The 23,059-nt window shown below is 42.7% G+C and overlaps 1 protein-coding gene across 1 annotated transcript in view; it reads right to left on the bottom strand.

Moving 5' to 3' along the window:
- aff2 (AF4/FMR2 family, member 2) overlaps positions 1 to 20,420 on the bottom strand; it is a gene marked incomplete at its 3' end in the record, with an annotated part of 168,969 nt that extends 148,549 nt beyond the window's left edge. Inside the window, exon 1 of the mRNA XM_084150056.1 lies at positions 20,355 to 20,420. Within this exon, the coding sequence (XP_084006182.1) occupies positions 20,355 to 20,407 (53 nt within the window). The 5' untranslated portion in view covers positions 20,408 to 20,420. The remainder of the gene's footprint in view (positions 1 to 20,354) is intronic.
- Between the last annotated feature and the right edge of the window lie 2,639 nt (positions 20,421 to 23,059).

Below are 23,059 nucleotides of genomic sequence, written 5' to 3'. Positions count from 1 at the left end.
CAGTGCAGCCTCACTGAGATCATGTGGTGTGACGCAGAAGATCCAGAGCCAGGCGCTGAGCTGACACTATAGTCCTGGAGGGAGAGAAGCTCTTCCCTGGAGGAATAGGCAGAGGCATGCTGGAGATAACAGCAGCAGCACAATGCAAAAATGTACAAATGAGCGTGGCAACATCTCTCTGAGCTGAGCTGATCGTCCTCTGTGATAGCGCTGCTACAGAGTTGAACACTCCCCTCCTGGCTACAAATGAAATGGCACAATTAAAGTGCTGATTAAATTAATGATGCTTACCATGCTTACACGTTGTTTGAGGTAGCTAATTAAGCTTCCACCTTGAAGTGGAAACTGAAGTGAAACTCAGACAGTCCGGACTTAAAACGACTGTAGGAGGAATGAGGATTTTATAACATTTTAGTGCCAGCGGTAGATAGAGCTGGATGCTGAAAAGAGGGATATGTTTCTCTCACATTTCAGGGAATGGCACATAATCATCACAAGCCTCATTCATCCAACCATTTAGCCCGAAAATATAATATGAATATTGTTTTAGTGTGGTGTCTTGGCATGCACATCTTGGGGTTGCATAGATGGAAGACACTTCCTGTGTTCTTTCTTTGAAATCACACAATCTCCTTGGCGACAGATAGCCCTAGTCGTAATCTGTTTGAAGATTAGCTTTCACAGATTAACACACCACACTGTGAGTGACAAAGGTTGTCCCTCTGCAATGCAGCCTCCTTCCCTACTCAGTATCCATGATGCTGTCTTCTGCTTTTGAAGACTATCTGTAGACTCCTTTTGAAAGGGGGCGCCTGTTTCCATAAGGTCCTGCCAAGCAGGACTGTCCTTCGAATGACACTAGAAACATCACTTGCCCCTCTCCTACCACAAAAGCATCAATATGTAGCAATTCATTGGATCCTCCTCTTTACTATTTTCCCTGCTGTACATTACATTGGCATGCTAAAAAGCAAACGAGTTTAAGTGCATTCACAAAGAAACAAAGACATGAAACTAGAGGGACTTGTCAATTGATGAGGATGAGTCATTGGCATGGTAAAGATGAGATGATTCAGAATTACGCTCTGTTGTTGACGTTTTCACCTTGTTTCACACACTGATTACTGTATCGGTATGTGGATTGGATCTTGGAGGGAAGCCAAGCGAAAGAGGTCGTGGATTTATATACTAGATGGACTTAATCTCAGTCCCTGATTTTATTTTGTTTGTGGGGTTGGCGTAATCTGGTGATTTCAGAGCAGTGATGGCCATAAGCTCATGATGAACACTGATAATAAACAGCCTAAGCTTGTTTTTACTCTCCCGTCTCTCTCTCACAGGACAGACAAAGACAAAGGAATCTGCCCTGAGAGAGGAGTCACAGATGAAACATTAAAACGAAACAACAGGGGGGGGGAACTCCACAGGGCCAGCTCTGTCAAATTCAATCATCCTCCACCCAACTGAATTGCTGCTCTGATAATCACGTTTAAGGATGCTTAGGGGTCCCCTTTCTAATTCAAGCCAACATGCTGAGGAGCAAATCTGTGGTTCCTCAGGAGCAATATCCTCCCGGACTATAAACCTGCTCTTCTGCCTCAGCCCTCAGCCACAAGCCCGCCAGCACTCAGCAGTCAACATACACAGTAATAAAAAACAGGGGCATCGTTGAAAGAAGAGGAGAGGAGCTCGCCTCCATAGATAAACACAGGTCCATCTGGTGCTCTTCCACCACGCCTCTTCTTCTCTCAAGATGAAACGGGTATATTCATTCTCTTTTACATGCTCTGGGTTTTAGATGGGGCTCCGTCCTGCTGTGCTAAAAACCACTAAATCACATAACGACTGGGAAGAACGAGAGCACATATAGTCTATATATTGGGGGGAAATCTTTAAAGAGCGACTGAACGCACTGATTCCGCATGTGTTTCTCTGTTTCTCATTAAGAAAAACGAGATTTCATTCTTTGGGGTGTGGTTCGATGTGGTAGTTACTGATGATTGTCCCCGATGAGACACCATAGGAACAAAGCCAGTATCACGTCCTCAAAATAGTCAGAATGAATTTTGACGTTTTTGCCGGTTTTCGTCGCGCAATTGTACATCTAGCTAAGGTGTATGGTGCAGTATTTCTCAAGTCAAAAAAATTGTGACGTGTTGTCTTATGTAAACCGTCCAATCCGATCAGCTGCGCTGCTGGGCAGTCTGTCTCTCTGTCTGCGTGTTCTGTGGTAGGATTGGATAGAGTGAAATCACCGCAGCTGTGTGAGCGGGCAAGTGAGCATTGTCGAAATCAAAACTCAACCCTCAAGTCATGACGAACTCACTTACAAAACTCAGTTTTGGACGAGACTGACTTTATGACCAAAATTATCCTATTTACATTTTGTTGCCTATTTTGACACTAGAATAGATGTTTCTGACTAATATCGATGCCACATAGGCTGATTAAAACAAGAGAAGTTCTTTATTGTCTACAATAAACATCAAATAAAGCATCAGACTTACTAGCAATAATATTTAATTGTCCGGCTTATGTGGGAAAAACTGAGCAGAGAGAAAGCGATAGAAACGTGATCTTTATTTCTACCTTATCCAAACTGTTTGATATTCCCTCCTTGGCTCTGTGTACTTCGCGTTATTTACAGACATGAATGGACATTTAAGGTTATGATAATATCCTTTGACAGGGGCAAACAAACCCATCTAAACCCTCTATTGCCTCTGTAATATCCTGCTCTGACAACAGCATGACTCTTAATGATGGTGAGTACTAAACAAAGCGGATGGGCCTGATTATATGTAGCATCAGACAGACAGCGAGAGAGCACTCTCTTTCCTCTCCACTTCATCTCAACTCTTCACATGCGACGGCTTACTTATTAAAGCTCTCACTGTGTGTTAAATGTCTGGACCGGGGAGTGACGAGATCCCCACTGCTCCTAACAGCTCCAGTCACACACACTCACAGACTCACACTGAGAGAGGGAGAGACAAAGAGATGATGAGGAGTAGAGAACAACACAGCTTGACGAGGGAGATGAAGACCTTCTCTTGTGACAGGGACAAGCCCCCCTCAAAGTCACAACAATCAGTATCAATATTGCATCAATCATGGAAAATACATTTTAAGGCAAAATGGTAAAACGCTCTGGTGCCAGGTTTTAGGCTAGTGCCTTTGCCAACGGTAAGCTATCAAACCACACAAACAATTAATGGAGGACATAAAAAATGAAAATGAAAATAATGTTTATCCCCCCCTACTATTTTATCAGTGCAGTGTCAATGCTGTTTTATCCACCCTGAGACGAAGCAGAAGAGACAGAGCAGTGTCAGGCAGACAGGGTCCCCTCTCCTTTTTCTCTCATTCCCATGCATGTCAGATGAGCAGGCTCCAGAGACTGGCCACTCTCTCTCCTCACACACTTGTCTCTGTGTTTGGCCTAACAAAGAACCCCAGTCTCACCCCGCAGCGCTCCACAGCCCTCCGCTCTCTCTGCTCACTCCCTCACTGAGAGAGAACGTAATCAAGCACTCCACAAACACCCCCAGAGCACAAGGTCTATCATTTTTGCAGGCCATTTAGCACTAACAACCAGCCCCTCTCATATATGTCGTCACGCCAAATGGAGCAGAGACGAGGAAAAAAAGGAACCAACACCTTGCACCTCAAAACACCAGTCTGGTTGAGCCAGCTTCTCTCTTTTAGACACATCACCGCCCACTACAGTTAACAACATCTCTAAAACAAATGAGACACCCCCCACATCCACGCCAGGCAAACAAATTACACACACTAACCAGCCAATGACATTCTCTGACACCATCAGATAAGAGGGGCAGTGATCTGTGCAGGCATGTTGGGGCGCGTGCGGCACATGTTGGGTGCAAGGAAAGCTCCTCCACCTCTCAGAAAGGTCACGGAAGCCGCGGTGGTCAGACATGCTGGTGCGTTGTGGGTTTTTCCGCTCGATGGATTGCGCCTGCTGTCTCCCTCAAGACCCCTCTTGACTGGGGTCAGTGGCTCCATTCATGCGTCTGACCTTCCAATCGCTGTCTGTCAGAGACCACTGGATCCATCTCCCTGCTCCCCATTCAATACTAATTACATTTCTATACACTGCATATGACTACATTCATCCTGTACAAATACCCCGAGCGTACATGCATAGTTGGAGCCCATTGATTTTCCAATAAAATCAACATTATCAAAATAATAAAATTGCCTTTTAGTCTCCTCTGCCATTTCAGGCCGGCACAGCGGCGACCGATAGCTTGATGCCAAACGGTTGGAGAAGCACTGCATAATTTAGCAAAGCGGCACCTTTGGTCAATTTGCCTCTGTTGTGTACATCGGTGTTATTCTCCTCTGTAAGTCTGTAAGCATGAAGATACTGAGGTAATACAGATACTTTACAAAAGACTGTTGCTGCCTCTAAACCAGACAACCTTCAAAGCCTAGATTGCGGTCCTTTATTGAGGAACAGAAAAGGTATTGAAATGTTGGAAATAGAGCTACAGTATGTGGCTTGGTTGGGTAAATGGCCTTCCTCTGGGATACAGCAGACACAGAAAAGGTATGGAAATGTTTGAAAAGGAACTATGTGACTGGCTCTCTTGTTAATTTTCATCTAGAAAGAAAGCAAGCAATGTTTTAATTTGGCTCAAAACTTGGAGGTGACTGAGAACTCAAGGTAGCATACCGCCATTTCCATGTAAAAGAACCCATGATCACCAGCATGTGAAGTTCATAGGAGCACATGACATTTGGTGTCAAATGAAAGCTAAGAGTCTATGTTTTTTTTACATTAAGGCATATATACATTTTCCCACCATTTCCATCCTAAAATTAGGAATAAGCAAGGGCTTTAGTTTCTGGTCAAACAGATAGAAAAGCGGATGATGAAAAGTAGTTGAAATTTGGTCAGTCCAAACCAATGATAGACGTCTATGTTTCACAAGTTTGGACAGCACATTACAGTACAGTACAGTAAAAAAAATAAAAAAAAGTAAAGTATACTGTAGGTCAGTACAGTACTGTTATGTACAGTAGAGCACACTACAGTATAATTGAACTGTACTCTAATGTACTGAACTCTACTCTACTCTAAAATGTTCAGTAGAAATTGTTTTAAGTTGTTTGGCATACATTTTAAGGTGAAAAATCATAGTCTCAGCGTCATTCTCTTAAAATGGAATTGCCCATACTCTTGAATGCTATACAGCCGAAAATGTAATCTTATGATAAAATAATTAATCCATTCATAAACTGTTCATAGGTTAAACTGCCTCCCAAACTGGTCTCTCCAACATGTTAAGGCAACAATGTGGGGCTGGAGAGGAGGCCAGTAGAGGGGTGTTGATGTATTTGTATGGTGCGGTGTGTGTGTGTGTGTGTGTGTGTGTGTGTATGTGTGAATGTGTGTGTGTATGTGTATGTGTGTGTGTGTGTGTGTGTGTGTGTGTGTGTGTGTGTGTGTGTGTAAATATATATATGTGTGTGTGTGTGTGTGTGTTTGTGTGTGTGTGTGTATGTGTGTGTGTGTGTGTGTGTGTGTGTGTGTGTGTGTGTGTGTGTTTATACTAGCAAGGGAGCCAGTGCAAGCCCCCCTGGTAGCCAGAGGTGCAGTGGTGTGAGACCGCAGGCTGCCATGGCCGTGCCCATGCCTGCCAGCCCCCTGTTATCTGCAGTCACAGAGCCACCAGAGCCACCAGGATGCGACCTGGAACTACGCCACAGAGGGGACTGGGAAGAGACTCGCTCCCAGAAACCTGGATGAGGGGGAGCTGTGACACACACCGGCCCAAAACACACAGACCCAACCAATCCTATCACTTTACTAAGCTTCTAAACACAGCTTCCACCAAACAGCACACACATACTGCCAATGGTGTAGATAGGAAGGGACATCATGGAATAATTATAATTATAATGATGGGAATATGATAATAATGTTTATCCCAAAATATCATTAAATAATCTGTTTTGCTATAAATGTATGATTAAAAAAATAATCTATCTTGTAGTAACCAATTAAGATGCTGGTGGTTAGCTATAGCTCAGACAGCCAATGAATACCTAATGACTTGAGACAAGTCTAATGTTTCTGCTATCACAGCCTGGGATCAGTAACAATATGGAATTGATGTGTTCAACTACACTAACCGCCATCCTAGTGAAGTTAATTCAATATAAGAAATCACACTTGACCAGGGCACCCAGAGAGTCCTAATCCATGAACGATGCCGTTATTGCCAAAACCACTCTGCTGTGGCCCCAGTTAACTGGTTGTCTGTCTGTTTGTTAGGAGAGGCAGCAGAGAGGCAGTAGCCATTCCTTTGTTCTAATTGATTTCCCGGTTACTGGATTCTTAGTCAGGATCTGCAAAAGCCGGCTGTGTCTAATCTGACCGTAATGAAACTGAACAATGTTAATTGGGAGCACAAACCTGCTCTCAGCCAATCAATGAGCACAGAGCGGCTGGGTCATTGTCCCAAAACACTCGCTGCTTCCTGTGTGCCACGGACACTTCCTGTAAAGATTTCTCATGCTGCCAGACCAGAAATGCCTTTCTCCTCTGCTTTTCATTGACCCAGTCAATGCTTTTCTCTGTTTCTCTTTTCTCTGCGTTCATAAAAGTGATTTCTCTGTATCAAGCCAACTGAGGACAGACTTGGTGTCAAACAAAGTGTGCTATCGCTAATGTTAGTGTACGTTTGTAGCATGTTGACTTGACCTATTCTGGACAGGTCACACAGCAAAAGGAGCATTTATACACTATTTATACAAAAGTATGTGGACACCCCTTCAAATGAGTGGATTCAGTTATTTCAGCCACACCCGTTGCTGACAGGTGTATAAAATCGAGCACACAGCCATGCAATCTCCATAGACAAACATTGGCAGTAGAATGGCCTTACTGAAGAGCTCGTCATAGGATCCAAGCTTTCCAACAAGTCAGTTCGTCAAATTTCAGCCCTGCTAGAGCTGTCCCGGTCAACTGTAAGTGCTGTTATTGTAAAGTGGAAACGTCTAGGAGCAACAACGGCTCAGCCGCGAAGGGGTAGGCCACACAAGCTCACAGAACGGGACCGGCGAGTGCTGAAGCACGTAGCGCATAAAAATCACCTGTCCTCGGTTGCAACACTCACTACTGAGTTCCAAGATGTCTCTTGAAGCAATGTCAGCACAAGAACAGTTCGTTGGGAGCTTCATGAAATGGGTTTCCATTGCCGAGCAGCCGCACACAAGCCTAAGATCACCATGCGCAATGCCAAGCGTCGGCTGGAGTGGTATAAAGCTCGCCGCCATTGGACTCAGGAGCAGTGGAAACGTGTTCTCTGGAGTGATGAATAACGCTTCACCATCTGGCAGTCCGACAGATGAATCTGGGTTTGGCGGATTCAAGGAGAACGGTGTGTAAAAACTTGACTGGCCTGCACAGAGCCCTGACCTCAACCCCATCGAACACCTTTGGGATTAATTGGAACACCGACTGCGAGACAGGCCTAATCACCCAACATCAATGCCCGACCTCACTAATGCTGTTGTGGTTGAATGAAGCAAGTCCCCGCATCAATGTTACACCATCTAGTGGAAAGCCTTCCCAGAAGAATGGAGGCTGTTATAGCAGCAAATGGGGGACCAACTCCATATTAATGCCCATGATTTTGGAATGAGATGTTCAACAAGCAGGTGTCCACATACTTTTGGTTGTGTAGTGTATGTGGTCATACGGCGTTTGTCTAGCTTCCGTCGGGACTTCCTAGCGTTATGTGGGGCCACCGTTGTCTCCCAAGCAGCTGTGGGAAGCAGCAACAGACGTAAGACATCACAACTGCATTACCCACAAAGCCTCCTAGAAACCATTCCCCTGTCAACTCCCCAGACGTCCACTGGAGAGAAGCTTTTCCTCTTTAATTAAAGTCGTTTGAAATTAGTCACAGTCCGTCAGCAAACAAGAGCGACAGAGAGCTGCAGGCATTCCAGGGTGTGTATAATCTGGGAGCCAAAGCCTCCACAATACCAGGAACAGCCAGAAGAACACATCCCACTCTCCATCCCCAGCAAGAAAAAAAGAGAGAGTTTAGAAAACTTCAAATCAATTCAAGGTTAGCAGAGGGATCTTCTTGATTTTGTGTCAGGAAAATTGTCTCTTAAGGCACATGAAAACGGGATTTGGAGGTAATAAGATTTATGAATTGTATAGGCCATTTGCTTTTTTTTTTTAAGGTCTCTCTCAGAGAGAAAGACAAAGAGAGACAGAGAGAGAGCATTCTGGAGCCAGTGTGTGAGGAAGGTAATTCTAAGATACATTATTATGAACACCACCAGTCTTTTTTGCACCTAACTGCTTTTGATAACAAATGAATTAATGAAGCTTTAAATGACAGCAGGAGTGGAAGAAAATGGAAGGAGAGAAAGAGAGAGCGATAAAGGTAAAAAGAGATAGAGAAGGAGAGGGGGAGAGCGAGTTGAGTATGGAGAGACGGTGGCATATTATGGCTTAATGGATGCAGAATAATGGTAATTTCACTATTCTCTCCAGTGGCTCGGACTGTGCTAATGGCTTCATTAACACTCACACACTCTGGCGGGCAATAGAGGACAATGTCACATCCATCTTAGTCACATCACAATAAAACTGGTTAACTACAACTCTGCTGTATGTCCGGCTCGGGAGGAAGACAGAAATTACAGCAGAGATGAATAGCAAAATATCAATGAGGGTGTGGCCACAAACACGCACTAAACACTTCCTCTGGTCTAGTCGACTAGCAGGCCACTCCACAAAAAAATTCAAATTGATTTCTAACAGGTATGTTGTTCACACTTAGAGTAATCCGTCAATGCCATGAGATCTGTGAAAAGGCATGCTGGGAAAACAGAAACGTGCCATAAATCACCAACGCCAGGCCCCCGTGGCGTGGCCATCACTTCTCAATTGATGACGTTTTCCTCCTGCCATTTGCTTGTTGACTTCCCTCCCAGCTGGGTCTCTCTCAGTCTCCACAGCCACACAGGCCTTTTAGCTAGAAATCCCTGCAGCACTTTTTCACTAAAAGGTTTGATTTCCCACACAGGGAGGAATCCCACTACGCTCAGATAATGTGAAGAGCTTCAGGGAATTCAACAAGAGCTTCAAGGAAAAGACAAATAATAAAGAAGTACTAATGTGATGCTAATGTCTGCCTCTTTACTGTGAAAACATTGCTGTGAGCCAGAGGAACAGAATTACAGCAGCGGTGCTGAAATAAAAAAGCAAATATATTCATGCCAAGGTGTTAATTTGTCAACCTTGACACCACCCTTACGTTCAGACATACTGCACAGCAAAAGGTACAGCTGACGTACTGTAGCTAACAGTTAGACAGGAGAGTAAATTAGACCAGCCACTGCTATAGGCCTACAGTATGTACCTTGCAGCCCAGCCATAACACCACCACATCATCAACAGTTAATCTGTCCCCTTGACTAAGGCATGCCTAAAAACATTAGCCTTGATGATAACGTTAGTGGTCTGGGAGGTCCACACACACTTCACACGCTAGCCCGTCATCCTGTGTCAACTTGGATGCATCTGTAACGCTTGAGGGGACAAAGGAGAAGAGGAAAATGCAATAGAAAGTTCAGAAGATTAGGCTATATGGCATAAAAGACCAACATCACCTGCCTAGAGCGTTGCATGTCAATGAAGGCTTTGGCTTATATTCTTCTATGTTTATTCCGTATTTCAGTTCATGACAACAATGGATGTGTCACAAACACTTCCATTATAAAGAGGCTAGGCTGTGATTCATTGCTGTTTATTTATGCATGAATATGTATTACAAAACCATGGCAGCCTGTGACATTTCTCTACCTTGGAGTGAATGTGTGGCAGCGACGGCTGCTAACTATGCCGACACAAAGGAACACAGCGTTTGAAGTTTGAGAGAAATAACAGACCATTCTATGAATATCTCACGTATTGCACACACTATTCCAGGTTTGACAGCTCTGAAGCACAGGGATCTATAATGGCAAAAGTAATAGCTCTATTCTGCTGAATTCATCACAGTGATTCAATTCAAGGGCAATTGGAAATACTTTATCAAAGGGGAGCTATGTGAAAAGTCCACAGCATAGTGTTATTCTCCTCCAGCAACTAACCTTGTAGAATCACCTAAGTCTTCCTAGCATGAGATGTGTTTTCTTTGGGGTTTTTAGTGTGTTGAGGAGTGTTCCTAAACTAAACTAAACTAACTGCCTGACTTAACTGGGGTTTTACCCAGATCCCCATTCTCTCCACTGTGATATTAGGAAAATAACTCCCAAAAGAGCATAAAAGCTGCAATGACATTATCCAGAGAAAAGTGTTTCATCTGACAATGGGCAAATAACAGAGGACTAATATGAATGACAAAAGTATTAGCAGTCTACTTTGATAGCTTATGTTTAATGGCATTGTAATATCCATAAAATCTATTGTCCAAAATTGTGTGTAATTCCCAAGATAATCCATTGAATAGGCATATCAAATGTTTTGAAGCAAAATACATTGTGATAATCACGTAACAGGCAAATTACTTACTATTACAATTTCAAATACCAATTGAGTGCAATAAGCTATTTCATATTTTACATAATAACAAAAGTAGAAATGCATTGTCCCATGGTTTGTACAGTGCCTTGCAAAAGTATTCAACCCACTTGGCATTTTTCCTATTTTGTTGCATTACAATCTGTAATTTAAATGGATTTTTATTTGGATTTCATGTAATGGGCATACACAAAATAGTCCAAATTGGCCTTCGTCAGGGAGTCCCTATAAGCTTGACTCCCTGACAAAGACCATGCAGCCGAAACACGTCAGATTTTTTTTTTACCTTGTTTCTATTGAACATGCCATACTAATAAAGGCATTTTAATTATATGAAGAGTGCCTTGGTCCTCCTTTCTTTTTGATGACCAATTCACCCCTTTTACCAAGACCACCTTCTGTCTACCAACATTTACTACTGTGTACCTTAGTAGCGCTTCCCTTCCTCCTCTTTCTACTAGAAAAAATTTACTTATTTCAAAAAATTCAACAAAATAAATAGCGGAAAAGTGGTGCGTGCATATGTATTCACCTCCTTTACTATGAAAAACCTATATAAGATCTGGTGCAACCAATTACCTTCAGAAGTCACATAATTAGTTAAATAAAGTCCACCTGTGTGCAATCTAAGTGTCACATGATCTGTCACATGATCTCAGTATATATACACCTGTTCTGAAAGGCCCCAGAGTCTGCAACACCACTAAGCAATGGGCACCACCAAGCAAGCGGCACCATGAAGACCAAGGAGCTCTCCAAACAGGTCAGGGACAAGGTTGTGGAGAAGTACAGATCAGGGTTGGGTTATAAAAAAATATCAGAAACTTTGAACATCCCATGGAGCACCATTAAATTCTTTATCATTTTTTTTAAGAATATGGCACCACAACAAACTTGCCAAGAGAGGGCCGCCCACCGAAACTCATGGACCAGGCAAGGAGGGCATTAATTAAAGAGGCAACAAAGAGACCAAAGATAACCCTGAAGGAGCTGCATAGCTCCACAGCGGAGATTTGAGTATCTGTCCATAGGACCACTTTAAGCCATACACTCCACAGAGCTGGGCTTTTACGGAAGAGTGGCCAGAAAAAAGCCATTGCTTAAAGAAAAATTGAAGCAAACACGTTTGGTGTTCACCAAAAGGCATGTGGGAGACTCCCCAAATATACGGAAGAAGGTACTCTGGTCAGATGAGACTAAAATTGAGCTTTTTGGCCATCAAGGAAAACGCTATATCTGGTGCAAACCCAACACCTCTCATCACCCCGAGAACACTATCCCCACAGTGAACCATGGTGGTGGCAGCATCATGCTGTGGGGATGTTTGGCAGGGACTGGGAAACTGGTCAGAATTGAAGGAATGATGGATGGCGCTAAATACAGGGAAATTCTTGAGGGAAACCTGTTTCAGTCTTCCAGAGATTTACATTGACATTTTAGTCATTTAGCAGACGCGCCAGAGCGACTTTACAGTTAGTGAGTGCATATATTTTTGATTTTTTTCATACTGGCCCCCCTTGGGAATCGAACTCACAACCCTGGCATTGCAAGCGCCATGCTCTACCAACTGAGCTTTACGGGGCCACATTTTACAGATTGGGACCGAGGTTCACCCTCCAGCAGGACAATGACCCTAAGCATACTGCTATAGCAACACTCGAGTGGTTTAAGGGGAAACATTTCAATGTCTTGGAATGGCCTAGTCAAAGCCCATACTTCAATCCAATTGAGAATATGTGATATGACTTAAAGATTGCTGTACAGCAGCGGAACCCATCCAACTTGAAGGAGCTGGAGCAGTTTTGCCTTGAAGAATGGGCAAAAATCCCAGTGGCTAGATGTGCCAAGCTTATAGAGACATACCACAAGAGACTTGCAGCTGTAATTTCTGCAAAAGGTAGCTCTACAAAGTATTGACAAAGTATTGACTTTGCATCTTCAAAGTGGTAGGCATGTTGTGTAAATCAAATGATACAACCCCCCCAAAAAAATCAATTTTAATTGCAGGCTGTAAGGCAACAAAATAGGAAAAATGCCAAGGGGGATGAATACTTACTCTACCATTGCATTTGTTTTAAGTGAGTCTCAGTCTCAAACCTCAACCTAGCCAGAGTGGCTCCCATCAAAATGTCCCAATCACCAGGTTACTGTATATCTCATCTACAGATAACAGCAACCTGTTCCTCCCCAAGCTATTCCCTTTGTTGCTCACTACACTTAACAACACAGGGACTTTAAAAGAGCAGATAGCTCTCTATTCAAGGCATTTTGGATGTTATTCTTCACTTTATCCATTTTTTGTGGTAAGGCAGATGTGCATTGTGGAGTGATCTTTATCAGACAGTAAAAGCCACTGGGACTGTCATTTCCCTGGTCTGCACTGCACTGGGCTGTTCTGAAGATGACAGTAATGTCACACAGCAGCCTTTTCTGCCACAAACACTAGTCTAGTGACAGCAAATAGGTACATCTGCTTTTCTTCTCACTGCTTTTATGTGTGTGCTGAGTGCAATGTACTCTGGCACAACACAACAACAATGCATAGGGGCAGAAGCGTCACGCCCATAGGGGGCACAAGGGCACGTTCCCCCTAAGATTTGTCCTGTAAAAAAATACAAATAATGTTTATCTAGCCCAGATAGGTTCCCAATCTCCCATCCGAATAATTAGCTACCAAGAAGCCATTTTAGGCTATCAGTCAAGTTAGAGTATGATGTTCTAACTATTCTATCTGGCATGACTGCTGGCAAGGTTGGTAGAAAAGCAAGCAATAACTAAATGTACTGAATAAGACTCACATTCCTTTCGATCTTTTACCCAGATTTTAGCAGAAAAGCATATTTAGTTTATTTGAAAGAAGAACCACCAGTCTGGAGGATACAGACAGCTCAAGAGGTATGCTTAGATATGCAGAAAAATACATAGAATTAAGCATAATGATTGTGGCTCTAGATTGCAGGAAAAGGCTGTTTCAGCCTCACATACTTTTTGCCCCATCAGGTTTTTGGGGTGCATGGGAAATATTGAAAATACTGCGTAACACACAATTACATTACAACACTGAATAAACCGTACCTGAACAGAGAATTAATAGCATTGGTACTGAATAGTAGCATTGACAAAAGGGAACACAACACAAATTATACACCTTGGTAAAATGGTACACATAATTATAATTAAGACAGACTGAGCACTAGGTAAATAAAGGGTGATTTGAGGGGCCTAGGTAAAAGTGGAAAGCCTGGTGATGTGTCTCCTGCTGCCAAGGTGCTTGGCATGCAGAGCTTTAGCAGTTCTCAGTGCTCCTCTGTCTGTCTCCCCAAACAAACAAGGTGTGATTCATTCACAGGCAGCCAGACACCAGGCTTCCTTTGTGCTCTCTGCCGGAGTGGAGAGGAGGGCCTGCAAATATATTCCACTAGCTACCTCTCCCTTTTTCTACAGTGATGAGGAGGATGGGGGGAGGAAGTTGCTTGCATTCAGTGTGTGTGAATACTCTACGATCATAAACTGTACTAGCTCATTCATGATTAAGAACATCAATTGTAGATTAATAATATTATATTGTATTGTATTGTGTTGCACCCTATAAAGGCAAAGCAGCTGTGTGATTACATAGCCTAGAGGGAGTTGACATACAGTATTAGTAAACCTGTGTTCTATACAGCTCATTACATTGTACATGTTAGTCGGTCACTTATCCCACATGTCAATTGCGAGCCTATTCAGATCAGCTTCTGAAAGCAAACAGTGAAATAATGTCACAACAAGCTCAGTTCTCTGGCAGAGGAGATATACCTTTGCTTATTCCAAATTTCCATGAATATTATGTTCTCTTGAAAGAATTTGCAATTTCCTTTGGCTTACACTGGACCAATCATGAAAGGTCATCCTAAAACAAACTGATTTACCATGAGAGAAAAAAAGATCTCGACCGTTCCTCGCCTGGCTCCACTGAATCATCTTATTTGTCATACACTGCTTTCAATGGAGGCACTGACCTTTGAAGTTGGAAAGTAAATTGCTCAGTGGCAGAAAGGCATGCTATTAACTCAGAGATACTCAAGCTACAGCCCGACCAATCAGGTGACGATACAATACGGCAGCCTTGACGAGGACCCCCGCTCAAATGTATTTGCTCGTAGATTTCAATTATTTTCACCAGGCAAATATTTGTAGCTTGTTTAATTCAATTATTGCTTAAATGGTTATCTCAGAAGTGGGTTTATTCCACCAAGTTAATACAACCTTGGCGGCTGATGAGAGAAAATTGTCAGAGCTGTTAGTTTCATTACTGCTTTGCTCTAATGAACCTGTTTAACTTCTCTAACACTTACTGTTCTGAGAACTGTTCAAATGTTCTCCGCTTTGGTGGTAAAGGCTTAATAACAACAGAATTAATGAAGGGTAAACTAAATATATGAAAGTCCACGGGGACATCAGAAGCCGATGCAAACAGAGAAAATACAGGACGTAATAAAGCAGCATTTCTCCCCAAAGAACAGCTAGTGCATAAAAGGCACTCAAATTTTCACACAAGATCTATCAGCTGGAATTCAATAAAACTCAATTCCCAGAGTTGGTAGAGCTTTCCCCTAAGCAGGGCTTGATGTAATAGGCTACATAGTCCTTATCAAAGAAGAACATAGTTCAGAGAAAGTAACATGATGATGAACTAAGTATTAAAACATTGTAACAGATTAGAAGGAGGTTGATTCTCCACAAGTGTATTGAATATTTAAAAACCAGTCTGTCCATTTAAGCGTGCAGAGAGTCTTAACTCTTCTTCCCCCTTCACATGGCCTCCTCCACATCCACATCCACAACGGTCTCTCCTCTCTGCTCACATGGTGGTGTGAGAACAGTTTCAAGCCTCCAATTTACCTCCATTTTGCCATCACTACAGTCCTTATTAATTAGTGCACTAATTAGTGCAGAGTTATTAACTGTAGCGGGTGCTAGGAGGAGTGCCTGCCAGCCAGCCAGGATCTTAGATGGATCGGGCTAGCTGCTAGTGAAGGACTGGAAGTCGGGGTCTTATCCGCCTGAGCCTAGTCTTAGGGAATGCCCTCTCCTCCCCTCCAACACTGTCCTGAGGAACTAGTGGAGGACTGAGTAAGGCCTGATAGACTGTGACAGACAGGTGTGATGACGAAGTGACCACCCATACCACAAGGTCAAGGGTGGGTGAAGGTAGGCACATGCTTTCTGATTGCATGATGCAGAGGTGCACGTAGTAGGGTGGAAGTGTGTGGGGTGTGGGGGGTTCTGATCCTATAGTTCTGTAGTAGGCGTTATATGGGTACTCTCATCCTCTACATCACAGGTGGCTACTGGATAGTCGAGGATAATTATTTGTATACAATTCCTCCTCTACAGTGTTGTACTTATCTTCAATCATTTTCACTCTCCATCACAGAAATATACACTTTCCAACACCACCACAGGCTATTTACACCCAGCCAAGGACAAAAGAGAAATCCTTCGATTGAGACAAACATCAAATACTGACCCCCCTCTGACCTCTCCCCTCTGCCAGCTTCAGTCCAGCTCTTGGCCGAGGCCAGGTGGATATTAGTGAGGTGAGGTCTCCCAGCTCTGACAGGAATAGCTGCTCCAGATGAACTTGTTAATTGCACACTAGACTGGAGGGCGGAAGGGCCGTGCTACCCTCACCTTTAGTCTCCACAGCGCATGATCACTGAGAGGCTCTGCTTTATCATTCCACAGCACTCGCTGCTCGTTGGCAGATGGCAGAGCGAGTCCCCGAGGCAGTGGACTTGGCAGGCGGAGCCAGGATGCCAACTACTGCGAGCCTGCGCCCGTGTCACGGTGACGGAGCGTAGAGGAGGTGGACGGGCAGAGAGATGCCACCAGGCCGCCTGGCATGGCCGTCTCTTCACGCCGGGCACAAATGAGATTGGCATTGAGAGAGGCTCCTCGGGTGCCCTTTATAATATGTGGCCCCCCAGCTGTGGTCTGTGCACCTGGGCGGAATGTGGTGGGTCTGCTGCAAACCTTGAGAAAACAAAATCCCTGTGACTAAACTGCAGAAAAGGGACTGCAAGGCACAGCTTACAAAAATGGGGAGAAATTCTGCAAACAGATTTTGACCAAACTAAACAAATATAAATGTAGAACTGAGACCGGGCTATATTTCCACCCATCTAAAAACGTCCACAGAAAGCCCACTGTTTCATACAACAGCCACTGCTCTATGGGCACTATCTTATATTACAGCAATAAGACACCCATTATGTCCACACATAATAGTCATCATACTGTACACCTCACATCCACTTCTAATGTACGTATTTGCTCAAAGGTCTGAATTAGTCTTCAGTGAACTATGTATTTATCTAATAATTATGATGGTCCGTTGAACTGTCTTAATAAGTCTTTATACTATTTAATTCAGAAGCGTTTTCTTTATCCATTGATACTGCCACCACACCAGCATAGCTTATTCCCCCAGACACGTCGGATTCAGAATTACAGAGATCTTGGGCCCCTTTGGTGAGAATATCAGCAGAAGTAGACTTAAGATTTTATTTTTCCTTCCATCCTGCTTCACCAGGCAGGGACCTTGCCAGTATCACTTTACATATCCAATACCCACATACCCTCAAAGAGACTCTTTTTCTCTTTTCGCCGTCCGGCAATGCTGCAAGGCTTTACACATTTCCAACAAAATAAAAATGAATTATTTGGACAGCAATCCCTGCTGAGAAGTACAAGTAAAAGGGAAAATGACTATTTCACGAGAAACACTAGAGTCATGGGGTAATCCCTGGGGATCAGTCAAGTCATAATGTAGCTAGAAAATTAAAAGAGAGAGTGACAATAAATAGCTAGACCTAATTTAAAGGGCTGAGTTAAACCCATTCCAAGGTGTGGATGTCCATAAAACAGGTGTTACTTTAATTACTTCTAATTTTTCCTCACAAAGCCAAGAGTGAGGCATCACCGTGTACAGTACAGTAGTCCAGGCCTATATACCCACACACAAGTGTCAATTCCCCGTCTATCTGCTAATTCCCCCTTGAGTGACGAGAAACCATAATGGAGAGAAGGGGAGAACCTTGACCTTCATTAAATGAGGTTTAACTACTATTACTGGTGCTGAGGCCATGATATATGACTTGCAAATTGGAGTGAAGCACAACTACCGGCCCTAGCCCTCCACATAGCCCCAGCACCCATCCTCGTCTTTTCTCACTGCTGCTGGAGTGGCGTAGCGTGGTGGCACTCTCAGTCCGTCACTCCCTCTGTACAAATAACCATGCTCTCTCTCCCTCTCTCTCTCTGGAGCTCATTTCCCACCTCACTGACTCCTTCTCACCGTGGAACTGACTGGATTTGACTTGATTAAACCCAACACTTGCTCTACCTAAACCAGCATGAGAGTAATCAAATTAAAATCAATATCCGTGTTGGGATATTGCCCTTGGCTTAAGAGGTGGACATAATTTCACATCACTATCACATGTTCTAGTTGTGAAGCGGAAAGAAAACCCTATTTATGAAGCCAAAGCAGTATAATAATGGCAGGCATCAATCAATGGAAATCATCTACACTATGTGAGAGAGTATACATGATGACGTGCAAAGAAGACATGTACAGTCTTTTTCTATTTCTTATTTGCTGTAATAAAAATATATGTAAATTGACATATCTCAGCCATGCTTGTCCTTCAAGCTGGATTATTTAATACCAAGGTAACCTCTATCAAATTATTTAACTCTCTAAGGTGTGATCTGGTTATTTAACAGACATTTTACTGTGGTCACATTGAACAGAGCTATGCACCCCCAAAATGTACCTCCAGATCCAACCAACCATTATAAACCAACTACAGCGGCATGAAAGATTCTCAATCACTCATCATTCTGTGAAACAGCCTAGGGGATATTACATTGCAAAAAAAGGTATTTTGATGGAAAGCTGTAATGAGCTATTTGTTTACAGCTACACATTCCATTCCAGTCTCGCACTCTCAGAGGTAGAGGGGAAATGAAGAGACATGATTTTAATTTTTATTTTATTTTACCTTTATTTAACTAGGCAAGTCAGTTAAGGACAAATTCTTATTTACAATGACGGCCTACACTGGCCAAACCCGGACGACGCTGGGCCAATAGTGCAATTTGAATTGAATGAATCTAAATGGAAACAACTAACCCAAAGAGGTGTCTCAAAAATCAACTAATGTAAGTATTGCAGCATCCAATCAATAAAGTAGCAATGGAAACAAACGTGATTAGCAAGCCCTGTAGTCGTGTGGGAATTCAACAGTCTAAGTGCACAGTAGCCTAGTATATTAATCCAAGATCAGAAAATAAAACAATTGATACTGAATTTATGAATTATTCTGTGGTTTTAACTATTGTGTGAGGAAGTGGGGAGAGGAAAACTAAAGGGAAGGATGAATGAATGGAGTAGGAATAAAACAAAAATGAGTGTGGGGGGAGGGGGGGGGGGGGGGGGGAGAATAAAATCCTGTAGGCTACTCCCTGCTCTCATGGGTTGAGTTATCATGTTCACAGTTATTTACCCCCTACTGTCTCACCATGTGATGGTGCTATTTCTGACAATGAATAGAACATTTCAATCTTTAGGGAATCAATGGCATCCAAATTAAAGTGTACAAACATTAGTAGTGTGTCAATTTGAAATTATAACATCATATGGTTAACAATATAATTATTGCAATAGGTACAAAATACAAATAATGTACATACTAGCCAACCAGATGTCAAATGTGGAACAGAGGAAACTGAAGTGTAAGAATATATTCAGGTAATTACTCAATTGTAGGCTATTCCCTGCTCTCATGGGTTGAGTTATCATGTTCACAGTTATTTACCCCCTACTGTCTCACCATGTGATGGTGCTATTTCTGACAATGAATAGAACATTTCAATCTTTAGGGAATCAATGGCATCCAAATTAAAGTGTACAAACATTAGTAGTGTGTCAATTTGAAATTATAACATCATTTGGTTAACAATATAATTATTGCAATAGGTACAAAATACAAATAATGTACATACTAGCCAACCAGATGTCAAATGTGGAACAGAGGAAACTGAAGTGTAAGAATATATTCAGGTAATTACTCAATTGATTAATCCTAAACCACCCTAAACCACTATGATATGGTTTTATATTAATATGTCCTATTGGATCCATAAAATCTATTACGAACTTTACAATAGGCCTACACAAATGCCTAAAATGTTTTTTAAAGTAAAGCATCTGACAAAGAATAGTAGGGATATTTACAAACAATAATAAGACAGACAAGGGCAATTGATTCAGTTGTCATGCAATTTATCCACAGCAGCTACATTGGCGACCTCAATAAAAGCCTATGAAACCCATGTTCAGGGTGCAAACTATACAATTACGAATCAAATGATCCCGATTGATTTGAAGCTGACATACAGTAGTATATGGAGCGCAAAACCAGCAAAGGGCGAACTTCCCCCATTCATGATGTGACACTAGGTGCCTGGCTGTGAGTGCGCACCGAACACTTTCTACCACTACTTGTCCAACAACGCACAATATGACAATAGAGGTACCGCGCAGACACGAAGGGGGCTGTAAAATAATTCCTAACACTCATCTCTCACTTTAAAGCGTTCCGAGAAGGAATGCGAGCATTCCAGGAGCCCAACGCCAAAAGCCGGGGCGCATCGATGTGGCAGCCCAGCATCTGACAAAGACGTTATACATAAAGGAAATACAAAATATACTTGTACGTACCACTGTTGCTCCAGTTCCCAGTCCCTAAAGAAGTCAAACTCGAATAGGTCCATGGTTGGTCCCAGTTGTCTGGTTCAAGAAGGAACCGGTGCCTGCTCAACGTATGCGTCAGTCTACATACATAAATTCTATGTGGATCTGCTAACTGTAACTAGCTGTACTGTACTGTACGGCGGTTTCTCTGGCGAACTGGCATACAGTACACACACAGCAAGGAAAACGCGACTGCCTCCCCTGCCTGCCTCCAGTCTCCACCGCTCACAGTGAACAGAAGGCGGAGCTTGAGACAGGCAGAAGCGGCGACACGGAGCCCGGGTACTCCAAATTAAGGTATTCGGTTTATCACTTCCAATTAGCTGAAATTATATTTGCCCCACCCATTTTAGCTGTCAAAGTCATCTGTCAAAAATAACTTCAGATGTAAAAAATAAAAAAGCCAATAGTAAATAGGCCTATGAGGAAAACAAACAATATTTTATGGAGGTTATAATAAGGTTATAACCCCTTTAGAAATTATGATCACATTATGCATTTTCAAGCAGTGGGTGTGATAATTGTGCATTACCATGCATTAGCATTATTCACAACAGTTGTTGCCAGAAGGTCATTTTACTATTGACTGATCATAGACTAGGGCAAGTTCAGGAGTTGTGTTTAGTGTCTTTGACCCATATTGACTTTGTAAATGGGTGTTGTTGACAACACTGTGACCCATTGGGCCCTACAGCCTCACACAGAGGTGCTATAAATCATGGAGTTTCACAGTAATGGTGATATGTTCGAGACATATGATAGCATTTCATATTTTTATTGAGCCAATTGCTTTCATCAATCTCATGTGTAATCATAACAATGAAAAGAGGTATGTTATAAGTTATTTGGCGGTGCTAGCTGCATTGGCCATGTGGGGAACAGACAGTATGGCAGTAAGGCAGTGGAGGAAACAGCTCAGTAAATTCATTTATACTGTAGTGAGGGAGCCATGATGGAAACATTAGAAATATCAGCAGTATGTGTGTCTAGAAATACTGTCTGCTTCCATTAACAGCATATAGAACTGGGTTACTGTGTCCTGTAATATGGAGCAGAAGTGTATGCAACATCAAAACAGAGGTCTAGCCTACATGACTGTATCATGATTTGCCTAGCTACCATGCCGAGGCAAAGGTTGGTAATGCAATGCGTTATTACAATACATCTCTCCTCCTCACATATAGAGCCTGGGAGTCTGTTCTGATTTATGGCATATACCTCCAAGTTGATATTAATCTCACTGCCAGAATAGTCAGCCTGGTCTCATAGACTAGACGTAACATAGTAAAAGTAAATCCGGGAAACTCAAATTAGTATGAGATGTTACATTTGGTATGGTTACATAAGACTTGGGTTGGGTGGGCGTATAATGAAAATGTCTAGCAACCCAAAGGTTGTGAGTTCAAATCTCATCACGGACAACTTTAGCATTTTAGCTAATTAGCAACTTTTCAACTACTTACTACTTTTCAACTACTTTGCAACTACTTAGCATGTTAGCTAACCCTTCCCCTAACCCTAACACTTTTAGCTAACCCTTCCCCTATCCTTAACCCTTCCCCTAACCCTAACCTTAAATCTTTAACCTGACTCCTAAACTTAACCCTAACCTTAACCCCAACCCTAACCCTAACCCCTAGCCTAGCTAACATTAGCCAGATAGCTAAGGTTAGCCACCTAGCTAGAACTTGTAACATATCATACGTTTCACAAATTCGTAACATATAATACGAATTGTAATTCGTAACATATCATAGAAAATGGTTGATGGACATGCACAAATTAATACATACCATACGAACTGTAACATATCATACTAAATGGAGTATCCTGTAATTTATGTACAGAATAATATAAAATGCTCTGAGACCAGGTTGCAGCAGTAAAGGAACCTATGCCCTGGTCAGACACACTCTGGGAGTCATCTATAACCCATATGGCCCAAATTGAAACAAGTAGTGTCTGCTTTATTGCCTGTTCTCTATGGACAGTGGTAAAGCGGAGGAGAGCAGAGGAGAGGAGGAGGGATGGAGGGCATAATAGTGTTGGTTCTTATGCCAGGGTGCTCAGGTGCACAGCACACCATGCCTCACATGGGGAATGTTGCCTTTCAGAGCAGCAGACATCTACTTTATCATGACTTAATGCTTATTTAACTATGCAGCCAATTCACTACATTAATGGGTTATACCTCCTCCCCCCCAAAAAATAAATAAACCAACTTAGGGAAGGAAATGCAACATAATACAAAATCAACTAAACATCATATGAAAACATGATATGCACTTATAATCTGTATCTGTGCTTTGTTTGTCATGCATTTTTTGGGGTGTCTTTGGTAATTTGTGATGGCAATAGAGGAAGCCATGGTGGGAAAGGGCCTGTGAGAGTCTCTGTCTCTCTAGTTGGGTCTTTGTTTGGGGTAGTCTGGGGTAGATGCCAGCACTGCTCTGCGTCATGCTCTGGGTGCCTCCCAGTGCTTCCCAGGCCCCCACACTGAATTTGCGTTGTTGACCCATAAACTGGCAGCAGGGAAACACAGGGCTACACAGACAGATGGGATAAAGGGAGAATACCGTTCCCAAATCCTTATCTGAACCTTCATAGTGGGAATGCTTTTCTTTCTTACACAACCTGCCTAGTCTCACCACTGATTAACATACACATTGCAG

Source organism: Coregonus lavaretus (assembly GCF_964263955.1).
Source record: "Coregonus lavaretus genome assembly, chromosome: 32".
NCBI lineage: Eukaryota > Metazoa > Chordata > Actinopteri > Salmoniformes > Salmonidae > Coregonus > Coregonus lavaretus.
The sequence above is the reverse complement of the archived record's forward strand: the minus strand, read 5'-3'. Positions and strand labels throughout refer to the sequence as shown.